This window comes from Suricata suricatta, chromosome 10, assembly GCF_006229205.1.
Source record: "Suricata suricatta isolate VVHF042 chromosome 10, meerkat_22Aug2017_6uvM2_HiC, whole genome shotgun sequence".
Classification (NCBI taxonomy): Eukaryota; Metazoa; Chordata; class Mammalia; order Carnivora; family Herpestidae; genus Suricata; species Suricata suricatta.
This window is the reverse complement of record NC_043709.1, coordinates 58,430,945-58,443,492: the sequence shown is the minus strand read 5'-3', so window position 1 is coordinate 58,443,492 and position 12,548 is coordinate 58,430,945. Positions and strand designations below refer to the sequence as shown.

The 12,548-nt window shown below is 34.0% G+C and overlaps 2 protein-coding genes and 2 pseudogenes across 2 annotated transcripts in view; all 4 read left to right on the top strand.

Moving 5' to 3' along the window:
- Nucleotides 1-573, top strand: LOC115305185 (annotated as a pseudogene).
- Nucleotides 574-870: 297 nt separating this feature from the next.
- On the top strand, nt 871-7,999 carry LOC115305184 (annotated as a pseudogene).
- Nucleotides 8,000-8,080: 81 nt separating this feature from the next.
- On the top strand, nt 8,081-9,019 carry LOC115304483 (olfactory receptor 6C3-like). Its single transcript, XM_029954672.1, has one exon. The coding sequence runs from the start codon at nt 8,081-8,083 to the stop codon at nt 9,017-9,019; it is 939 nt and encodes a 312-aa protein (XP_029810532.1).
- Nucleotides 9,020-9,994: 975 nt separating this feature from the next.
- Nucleotides 9,995-12,548, top strand: part of LOC115305183 (olfactory receptor 6C1-like) — a 3,329-nt gene continuing 775 nt past the window's right edge. Inside the window, exons 1-2 of the mRNA XM_029955483.1 lie at nt 9,995-10,059; nt 10,846-10,867. Of these exons, the coding sequence (XP_029811343.1) occupies nt 9,995-10,059; nt 10,846-10,867 (87 nt within the window). The remainder of the gene's footprint in view (nt 10,060-10,845; nt 10,868-12,548) is intronic.

The window sequence follows — 12,548 nt, the reverse complement described above, 5'->3', positions numbered from 1 at the left end:
GCCATCTGCAAACCTCTGCATTACATGACCATCATGAATCCCAGAGTCTGCATACTCCTTGTCTTCTCTTCGTGGTTAATTTCATCCTTAATCGTATTTCCCGGACTCATTTTGCTCTTACATCTTAATTTCTGTAGGTCTAATATTACTGACCACTTTACATGTGATTATTTTCCGCTGCTGCAACTTTCTTGTTCAGACACCAAATTCCTAGAGATACTGGGTTTTTCCCGTGCTGTGTTCACTTTAATGTTCACGTTGGCCTTGGTATTTCTGTCCTACACATATATCATCAGAACAATTTTAAGAATTCCTTCTACTAGTCAGAGGGCAAAGGCCTTTTCCACATGTTCATCCCATATGATTGTCATCTCCATCTCCTATGGCAGCTGCATTTTCATGTACATTAAACCCTCAGCAAAAGACAGAGCATCTCTGAGCAAGGGCGTTGCTGTGTTAAACACCTCAGTGGCCCCCATGCTGAACCCCTTTATTTACAGCCTAAGGAATCAGCAAGTCAGGTGAGCCTTCATGGACAGGGCAAGGAAGATTGTATTTTTTCTCAGAAAATGAAAGCTGTGGGGTCATGAATTAGCCACACAGCACATGGCGATTTAAAATATACAAACATGAAATTTAAGCAACTTCTTCATATCACAATGTCCTTCCTGTCATTCTTATTCATTTTTTCATGTTTCTAATAGTTTAGACGCATCTTTAATGCATTTCTCATTCTATTGAAATAACTTCCTATGTGCTTCTGGTCCCAGTCTTCTGTACAGTTTTTTAGTTGGAACTTCTTGATCAATAATTGTTTTATAACGTAATGTTGTACTTTTGTTTTGTTTAGGAATACTATTGTCACCAGAAATGGAGGTGACATTGTGTAAATATTGATATAATATTTTACTGACTCTATAGAAATATAACTTTGTGATTTTCATTGATACTTCACAGGAATTGCTTTTGCCATCTTTCCATTTCTCTATAAAACGTTATTCAAATTCCATATGATTTGTAAAAAATGTGAAAATTTTCATTTAAAAAACAAGAAACATTGCTCACTTAGTAGGGTATGTACATATGATTTATCTTGGTTCCAAAAATATATATACATTTGTTTGCACGGTGTTATAGAGATATCCATATTTACTAATCTCATAATAACTCAGTAGATATTGGTAGATATACAGATAGACACATACAAAGATAGAGACATACAGGCACTCATACTACAGAAAATAGTGTAGCAATAGCTCTTTTCGGTATGTAGGAAATGTTTAGTGTCTCTAATTTCCTGGAATGTAAGGTCCACTTTCTGACTATGCTAAAATATACATTATAGCTCCTTCTCCAGTTTTGAATGAGTTTGAAACAGGACATGTGTCTAAATTATTTAGGCCTAAGCAAAATCATTTAAGTTTTGTGGAAACTTTGTAAAAGCTTCATAATAGAGAAAAATTTTCCATTTCATATAAAATTAGAATTTTACCTGTTAAAATACTCTTCCACTCATTCTGCAAAAGGTATTAAGTCCTCAGTATTAAGAAAAGTTATATATGTATGTGTGAGTGTGTGTATGTGTGTACATCATGTGTTTGTGTGTGTAAAAGTGAAATAAGAATTATGGATAAATTAAAGTATTTTGACTTACATAAACAAATTTTAGTAATAGAAAATGTACTATAATCCTAATTAATGGTGTAACATTCTCTTTGCAATTTATTCAGTTGAGAAATACAGCACAGGAATAGTGGAGAAATAAAATAAATGATAGACAATTGACGATGATCTATAATGTAAGAGAAAACTAATGAATGGTTTTTCAATTTCATCTCATCTGAAGTATAATTTGTATGTTAAATAAGGCAAATCGTTGGCAAACTGACGGTTTCTATAGCCTCTCAACATATACCTCCCCATTGATGAGGCAGATGTCATATATACGGCATATATAACTTACTATAGAAATGGAAATGAACCTGTCAAGCATATAACATAATTAGTTATCAGGACAGAGCAGTGATTGTTATTGTCAATATTGGTCTCTATCTCTAACTGCTATAGTTGGGGTTCAGTACAAAGTATACTTATAAAGTGGTGAGAACATTTAACAGGAGATCTACCCATCTACATTTTTAAGAGCTCAATAAAGTATTGTTAACTATAAGCAAAATGTACTACAGCAAACATGTTCTTCATTAATACTCATCTTCAACGTCTTCAGAATTCATTTCTCTTACACAACTGTACTCTACACCAGCTATCATCAATTCCCCATTGCCCACTCCAACCTGTCCCATCTATCCATCATTGCTATGAGTTTGACCAATTTTAACACGTCATAAAAGTGGACTTATTCATTTTTTGTCCTTCTGTGATGTGACTGACTTATTTCATCTAATCTAATGTCCTCTAGATTCATCAATGCTGCTGTCACATACTGTTGAAAAAATAAAAAAAGAAAGAGAGGGACATGAACAAGCACACGGTGATCAGGGTTCATCCTGCTGAGCCTTTCTGATGATCCTGAACTTCTGATCTTGATTTTCCTCTTTTTATTCATGACATACATATTCTATATCACTGGAAACCTGACTAGTCATCACTCTAACCTGGAAGATGTCCATCTACAGATGCCTATGTATTTCTTACTTGGAACTTCTCTATCTTAAAACTCTCCTTCACAACCATATATATTCCTACATATCTGGGAGCAATTATCACAAAAAACAAAAATATTTCTATTTCTATTCATAATATTATAGCCCAACACTTTTTCTTTATTTTATAGGAAGTTGCTGAACTTCCCATCCTAACTGCCATATCCTTTGACCACTGCATTGCCCTTTGCAAACCCCTTCATTCCACAAACATCATCAACAGGAAACTGCAACCTATTTGTGCTCTGTGCCTTAATGGCAAGTTTTTGACCATTTTCTTACCCCTTATGCTTCTGTCCCAGCCATATATAACTGTGCTCCTAATGTCATGGATCAATGCATGGGACTATCTTTCCCTTGTACAACTATATTCTCAGATGCATATTTCCTAGAGATAATTGGTTTTTACTTCGTTTTGGTTACTTTGCTATTCACTTTGGCATTTGTGATTTTGTCCTACATATATATCACATCTCTCAGTCAGAGAAGAAAAATTTTTCTTACTTGTATTTCTCACATGATTGCCATTTCCATTTTCATATATGCTAATTACTTTGCAGGGAAAAAAGCCGTCACGGATAATTGAAGTAGCTATTCTCAATAACTCTGTTGTCCCCGTATTGAAAGCCGTCACTTACCCTGTAAGGAGCCAGAAAGTACACAAACCTTCAAAATTCAGTCCTTCATTTGCTGTTTCATACAAAAAAATTAAAATTTTGATTAATATGAATTAATATTTTCATGAAGATTTAAAATTTTTTTTACATTTATTGTTGAGAGAGAGAAAGATGGGGAGAGGCAGAGAGAGAGAGGGAGACACAGAATCTGAAGCAGGCTCCAGGCTCCGAGCTGTCAGCACAGAGCCTGACATGGGGCCTAAACCCACAAACAGTGAGATCATGACCTGAGCTGAAGTCGGACAATCAACTGACCTAGCCACCCAGGTGCCCCATTTTATCATGAATATTTAATAAGAGAAAAATGAAATTCTAAACTTCTAGTTCCCACTATCTTCCTATATATAGCATTAGGAAATCCTGAGTTCATGAGCTAAACACTGCAGTTTCCACGTAAGTAATTTATAATTGTGAACATAAAACAAATGGTTATGGAACACAAATCATTTTACTTATTTTTTTAGGTAATAAATACATTCTATCAAAAACACTAATTCCAAAGATATATGCACCCCTGCATTCTTTTCATCATTATTCACAATAGCATGATATGAAAACAACCCAAGTGTACACTGATAGATGAATGGACAAAGAAGACATGGTATGTATATATCAGGTCATGATCTCATGGTTTGTGGGTTTGAGTACAGCATTGGGCTCTGTGCTAATAGCTCAGAGCCTGGAGCCTGCTTCAGATTTGGTGTCTCTCTCTCCATCTGCCCTTCCCCCATTCATGCCCTGTCTCTCTCTCTTTCTCAAAATATGAATAAAAATGGAAAAATATTTTTAAGTTAAAAACATTTTTAATAAACCATGCTGAGACACCACCTTATATCAGTTAAAATGGCTAAAATAAAAATGACAAAAAATAATAAGTGTTGACAAGAATGTAGAGAAAAAGAAATCCTCATTACTGTTGGTGGGAATGTAAATTAGTTACAGCCATGTGGAAAACAGTATGGAGCATCCTCAAAAAATTAAGAATAGGAATACTTTATGATCCAATGATTCTATATTGCGTATTAACCATCCCCCCAAAAATTCATTTGAAAAAATATATGCATCTCTATGTTGTTTATTTCCACATTATTTACAATAGACAAGATATCAAGGTATGGAAACAATCTAACTGTCCATCAATAGATGAATGTATAAGGAAGTGGTGAAATTATATATATATATATATATATACACACATATAAATATATATAATTCCAGAGGTGAAACTATATATATAAAATTACATGTATTCTATATATTATTTCTGGAATAGTGCACAGCCATAAAAAGATGAGGTCCTGTCATTTGAGACCACATGGAAGGCCATAGAGGTTATCATCCTAAGAGAAATTATTTCAAATAACATATGATTCTCCTCATAACTGGCTTATTTAAAAATGAATAAACAAAAAGCACAATCACATCTCTAATACAGAGAATAAACTAATGGTTGCCAGAGGAGAGGTGGGTGGGGACAGTGGGCAAAATGGGTGAAGGGGAGAGGGAGATACAGACTTTGTTATGGAATGGATAAGACATGGGAATAAAAGACACTGAAAGGAACATAGTCAATGTTATTGTAATAGCGATGTAACAGGAGAGCTGGTAGCTACACTTGTGGTGAACACAGCATAATGTATAAACCTGTCAAATTACTAAGTTGTACACCCAAAATTTGTGTAACATTGTATGAAAACTATAGTCAAATTTTTTTAAAAAGCTTAATAATAACTTGAAAAAGAGAGCATAAGTATATTTGTTGAGCACAGAACAAGGATAATGAGATCCAGAGTTGGGTCACACTGAGTACAGACTGTAGTAAGCTGGGTGGGGGTGACAGGTGACCAGATAAAGGATTTCTGGGAAGGCTTTTATATCTGGCAGAGAATTTCATCCGAATGTTTTTGGAAGAGGGTGAGTGGGTGATAGACTAACACTGAAGTCAGAATGTTTTGTGTGTGTGTATGTGTGTGTGTGTGTGTGTGTGTGTGTGTGTGTGTGTGTGTGAGTGTTCACAACAGATTTGGTAACCATTGAGGACATTTTCATTTCAAAGTTAATAATAGAAATGTACAACAAAAATAAATGAACTAAGTTGTTTATTTCTTTATTCTACAAGTGGAGATGCATAAATTAATAAAACCTGGGTGCCTCCTTCAATGAAGGGTCCACTACCATGTAGCTCAGCCTTGTATTTAAAGAGTCCCAAAGGAACTGATAATAAATTATCTCCTGAATGTAGACTAAGTGCCATGGGCATATTAGGAAAAATAAATACAGCCAAAGGGAAGCCAGTGTGACTGTATATGCTGGCAGGTACCCTTTTGCTTTCGCCTCACTCTATCTCTTAGCTTTCTGGAAAGATGTATGTCACGGTGTCACTATGCATCTGAGTTTATCTCCCCTTGCACTTTTCCTTCTTGCCCAAGGTGTCTTGGGGGATTTATACAGTGACCAGAGAAGGTAAAAGTGTGTTGTCTTTGGATAGTATTCAATCTTCCTCTCATCCAGAGAGCTTGTAAATGTTTTAACTTCCAGTCATAAGGCAGTATTCCCTGGAAATCTCTTAAAGAACTCTCAGAGTTATACTAGTACTTCTTGACATTCAGGTGAGAACAATGTTTATGGTTATATGGAAAGATAAAAGTGGTATAGAGGAATTCTTTCACTTAGAGCAGAGGCTGTAGAAACCTTGCATGCAGTCAAGCCTGGCTTTTTCTAGGTATCAGAGGCATTTACATAACAGAGACAAGGCTGAACTGATGACAAAGTATCCTCTAGTAGATTATGAATGCATTGCTTCTCACATATTAAGTAAGTAAGAAAATCTGGGGTTACATTATGACTGGAATCATTAGACAAATCAAATCGTAAGTATGTTCCAGATTTGCCAATAAATGTGTTTATCTTCCTCCCATTCCAAAGGTTACTTTGTTGGCATAGAGTATAGCGATCCCCAATTTATCACATAGGTATATTTACTAAAACAAATTTTATAAATGAACTTTTTGGTCATGATTTAAAATACAGAAACAGTCTCTGACTTTTGATCCACCAATTTTGCTGGTATGCTATAAAAGATATGTTTCTGTTCCTCAGGGAAAAGAATGCTGATTTTCAGGAAAAAGAAAAAAGGAAATGCCACAACGTGAGTTTGACAGTTACTCCTACAAACGTATTCAGTTCACCCCATAGGAAAACAAACAAACAAACAAACAATACAGCAAATAAATTTGAGAACTTATATCACAGATAAAGTCTGATTGCTAAGAATAAAGAATGGAAAAGACAGATTAAAGTCATATAGACTACATTTTAGAAATTGTGGTTTCAATAAAGTAAATTTTACAAAGAATTTTATTTATTCTATTTAGTTTCCTAGAAAGAACACAATGAAATGTTTATCAGGAAAAACTCCCTTATGAGTTCCTTCTTGCCCTCAGACAAATTTCAGAGTAAAAAAGATAAAGAGTGGAAAAAGAAAAACAGAAAATAGTTAATTGTTAATTTAAATAAGAAACAAAAATGATACAAATGGAACAGTATGCTGTGAGAATATATTATTGACATGGCTCTACCTGTGTGAGTATTCACTAATATCTCTGGCTTCAATTCTCTTTCCCATAAAGAACGTTACTCTTTTTTTTTTTATCACTAAGGCAATTCTAATTTAATATTCCCTGATAGAGAACACATTTATTTCCTCTGCTTATATTGCTTATATGTTAAGAATAACATCAATCATAGCTACTATTAAGCTCAGGAATTGTGATTTGGTCATTAGCTTATACCAAATCTTATAAGACAATAAAGTTTGTAAATGGCATCAAAATTAAAACTCAAAATTAGATATTTTAGTCTTAAGAACACATTCTTAGAAATTGGAAAAGATATCTCAATACCTAAATTACAACATAATAAGTATTATCGCAGAAACATATTTCCTTTGACTCAGGAGACACATCTAGGAAGATGATGTCAGAGACATTGCTGCCTCTGCCCTCTTCTATACTTTTTATGGTTTCAGGGCTCTCATTTGGCTCTTTAATCCATTTGGAGTTTATTTTTGTGTATGGTGTAAGGAAGTGGTGTAGTTTCTTTTTTTTTTTTTTTTTTTTTTTTTTGCATGTAGCTGATCAGTTTTTCCAATACCATTTGTTGAAGAGACATTCTTTTTCTCAATAGATATTCTCTTGCTTTGTCAAGCCAAGAAATGCCCTCTTAACTATAGAGCAAGCAAAAAAAAAGAGTATCTATTGGGAAAAAGAATGTGTAAAATAGGTGATGGGGTTTAAAGAGTGCATTTGTCATGATGAGCATAGAGTGATGTATGGAACTCTGGAGTAATTATATTGTACACCTGAGATGAATATAACAATCTATGTTAAGTATATTGGAATTAAAATAAAACAAAAATGAATAGCTAAATATTAAAAGATGTCGTGCATATATAGAAAATTTGGTAACAGATACAGATGTTGTAGATAGCCACTCATGAGGGGACTTTTAACATGAATCTGTGAATACATTTTTCCTTTTCAACAAGGGATGTGCAAAATGTTTCTGCTTTAACAGGACCGGATGGATATTGGAGAACAGCAAACCGGAAAAAAGTTCCATTGGCTTCATTTCCTTGGACTTAATAATGTAAACATTTAAAACTTCAATTCCTTTACTATACACATTCTTTTTGTTTTGCTTTTCAATAGTAGATTTTGCCTAAATAAAATAAAAATCACTATGAGAAACCATACAGTGATTACAGAGTTTGTTCTCTTGGGCATCTCTGATGACCCAAAGCTTCAGGCTATAATTTTTATCTTTCTGTTTATGGCTTATGTATTAAGTGTAACTGGAAACCTAACCATCATCATCCTCACCTTAACAGACTTTCATCTCAAGACTCCTATGTATTACTTCTTGCGGAATTTCTCCTTCTTAGAAATTACATTTACTAGTGTGTCTGTCCCCAGATTTTTGGGGACAATCATTACTAAGGTCAAGACCATTTCCTATAACAACTGTTTAGCTCAACTATTTTTCTTCATCTTCATGGGTGTGTCTGAGTTTTTTCTTCTCACTGCCATGTCTTTTGATCGCTACCTTGCCATCTGCAAACCTCTTCACTACACCACCATCATGAACAAGAAAATCTGCACCCTGCTTGTCTTTGGGTCATGGCTGGGAGGATTTCTTACCATTTTCCCACCACTCATGCTCATCCTCCAGCTAGATTTCTGTGCTTCCAATGTAATTGATCACTTCTCTTGTGACTATTTCCCCATTTTACAACTCTCATGCTCAGATACATGGCTTTTAGAGATGATTGGTTTTTACTTTGCTTTTGTCACTCTGCTCTTCATGCTGGCATTAGTGATTCTTTCCTACATGTGCATCCTTAGCACCATTCTGAGAATCCCGTCTGCTAGTCAGAGGAAAAAGGCTTTTTCTACGTGTTCATCTCACTTGATTGTCATTTCCATTTCTTATGGGAGCTGTATATTCATGTGTGTCAAGCCTTCAGCAAAAGAAAGAGCATCACTGACCAAAGGAGTAGCTATTCTCAACACTTCAATTGCCCCCATGTTGAACCCTTTTATTTATACCCTGAGGAACCAGCAAGTAAAACAAGCTCTCAAAAATTTGCTTCATAAAGTGGTGTTTTCTAGAAAGAAATGAAAATATGTATTAACACAGACAGATATCATTGGGAAGATCCAGTATGGGAAAAATTAAATTTAGACTTCTACAATATGCACCTATATCTATATCACAGATACTTTCAAGGCTGAGCACATTGCTTAAGACCTCTTGTACACCCAAAGTAACTATGTTGTGTCTTTCTTTCAGACTGTCTGTAGGTTTCTTTTCCTCATCATTTTACAATTCAGAATAGAAAGTCAGTGGCTATAAAACATATCATTTTGCTGATTGCTCCAAATAATAAAAATATCGTATACCATAATGGTTAACAAAATAATGCCTTAAAATGTACTCTTTATATTTTGCTTTCTTGTACTAACATCAGTTTCTATCTTAAAGTTATAAAATATATGAAATATAATATCTGTAACAACAATATTTTTTGCATACTATCTGCAGTAACTGTCCAGTTCTTTCCAATCTGAAATAGGCTTGAGTGATTACTTTACTGTTTATAAATTATTTGAAGGTCATATGTCTTTTATTTTCTACTTATGCTTAAGGCATACTTTGATTTACTTTATATACTCTCCTTGTTCATCTGTATTTTGTTGAACAATATGAGATAGATAAGTATTTAGGCAGTCAGCAAGACACTCATGACACCTGGAAGTTTGATAAGAATTGCACAAGTAATAGTATCTCTTCTATAGAGAGTATTTATTCTATGCCATATGCTCAACTAAGTCATATCATATTTAGCTATCACAGCTATTTGGTCAATTCGAGTGATTATCTCTTTCTCACAAATGTAAAAAGTCTAACGTTGAGGAACTTGCCAAAAGTCTTGAGCTACAACAGCCAATGTGATAACCTGATTTGAATAATGAAACAAAAGAAGATGACACTCACGTTATCTCATTTGGCCATGATTATATGATTATAATCTGGGGTCAAGGAAGGTACTCACCCCTAATATTATAATTGGCATATACATTGGAACATTGATCAATGAAAAACAAGAAACTCTTCAACTGCCATTGCTGGTGCCACCAGAGTGAGAAGGTGACACCAGAGTGAGAAGGACAAAATATAAATACTAAAACCCTCCATGGAAGGCAGATTAAAGTTAATGGAGTCAATGAATGATTTGATACAATGTGGTAGATTCCCAGTTTTTAAAAAATGGCATCGAGTAGAGATGTGTTTGGTAGAGTTCTGACATAAGAATGAAGATATTTGGCGTTACTCTCTGTCTGGAAAATATCTCTGTCGGTCTCTGTTTCTCAAGAGAAACAAATCACACTAGGAGGTTGTTTGCTTGTTATTTTTTTCTGTCTCATTGGACACTGTCCCCCAAGCTTCCTTTTCAAATTTCAATACTAGTGTGTATTGTGCTTTATATTCCTTGGTGTTTTGTGTATAGTCCTGTCCTGGCAACTTTGATTCACTGCATTATTCCCCTTGAGCCAGTGGCAGAGAAGAGATAGAACATTAAGTACCTTATGTTACATAAAATCTGTGTAGAAACCATACCAGACAGTTTTAAAACACCTTCTGACATTTTCTCTCTTTTATATATTTACTCCTTTCTCACTCTCTGTACTCAAAGAAATCTATTCCCTCTCGATAAAATGGAAAATTTAAGTAAAAAATATTAACAGTAGAGAGCAAATGTGTTCAGCAAGAGGAACTGTGTTCAGGGCACTGATTTCCTGGATGACAACAGTGAAAACCACTAATATTTTTTATATTCCAGCCATTCTTCATGTTACTGAGCCTGTATGAAATCAGAGGTAAGTAGGACATAGGGGAAGGAAGGAAAATCTCGTTAACCTTCTCATTGATTCATTACTTATCAGCTCAATTATTAATCAGGTTAAATTGGGTATATTAGAGTTGTATTTTACAACTAGATATATTTATAAATGTAAAGATATATTAGCATATTCTGTGTATTATATAAATTTATTTGTTTTCTTAAATAAAAAGCAAAAAAAAATTTACCACTCTATGCCTGTGTTTATAATTTAATACACACTATGCAGTACTTTCTTTAAGAGAACAGAGTTTAATTTTAGGTATTCTCTGATTATATTAAACACTTGTTAGCTATACAAATATATGTAAGGTACAAAAGCACACTACCCTAATGCTTCATTAGGAATAAAGACAAAGTTTTCATAGGTGTGTCCTAATGGCTAAATGAGATAGAATATAAATGTCCTTAAAATTTCATTGGAATAATGGTTTTGCTCAATCACAGTTAACTATGAATATTCCGCCTAAAGCTGGAAATAGATTTCAACTAAAACAATAAGTAAACCAGTTCTTAAAACATAGTAAATGCCACATGGTTTATAGAGCACTTGCATTTATATTATTTCAATTAATTCCCAAGATGCCCTTGAAATTTCTAATCCATGAGAAATGGAGAAAACTGATGCTTAGGGAATTTAAGTAGCTGCCAGAGTCACACTTCCATCAAGCAGCCCGTTTGTATTTTGAAATCACATTCTCTAATTGCAGAACCTATACACTTTCTGTGATAGTAATTTACACTATACTGTCATGAATAAGAAAATAACAAGTGGTTTTCTTTGTTTTTTAATGTGCATTTATTTTTGAAGGAAAGACAGGGTGTGAGTTGGAGAGGGCCAGAGAGAGGGAAACACAGAATCTGAAGCAGGCTCCAGGCTCTGGGCTATCAGTCCAGAGCACAATGCAGAGCTCCAAGCCACAGAACATGAGATCATAACCTGAGCCAAAGTTGGACACTTAACCAACTGAGCTACCAGGCAGCTTCAAAATTTAATAGTGTTTTGATGCCATAATATTATTATCACTTTATGTACTCCTCCTCTTTTCTTTGCTTATTTTTGTCTAAATAAATAACTAAAAGTTTGAGGTTAGGAGTTGGTTTTTGGCACCAACTCTTTTTTTTTTAATTAAAAAAATTTTTTTTACTTTATTTTTTTTTTTTTAGAATATAACACTATTTTTTTAACATATGCAATTATTTTCCATCATTTACAATACAGTAGTTACAATGACACTCCAAACAGAAAAGCAAAGTAAAAAATTAGAACCTCAACTTATATTTCATGTAATTAGACTTATACAGAAATTAGAAGGTTAAGTAACAACTAGTTAATCACCTAATTTCACAGCTATCTGAAGTGGCAATCGTTACATAGCAGCTGATCTATGATACATTCAAGATAAATGATACAATTTATTACTTGCCCATAAACTAAAACATAGCCTGTTAATACCTTTCCTTAAATTCCACCTCTATACTACAATATACTTGAGGTCCATGCAAAAAAGTAGCTACCTTTTATGTAGGAAATGGATGATTAAGTCTTTGGTGTTGTAAAAGCAACTTCAGTATCTAGTGGATAGTTGATACCTGTCACAACACAGCATTTTATATACCGTTAAGTGAAACTGCAATACAATCTAAGTTTATTTTGGGAGTGTTTGCTGTATCATTGGATTTAATGAAATGTTTAGAGGTGCAGTAGACATGACTTTGAGTAGATAATGAAAGAAAATGCAAAAT

Excerpts from the sequence above, each read along its gene's own strand:
- LOC115304483 (XM_029954672.1), top strand. The coding sequence starts at position 8,081 with ATGAGAAACCATACAGTGATTACAGAGTTTGTTCTCTTGGGCATCTCT.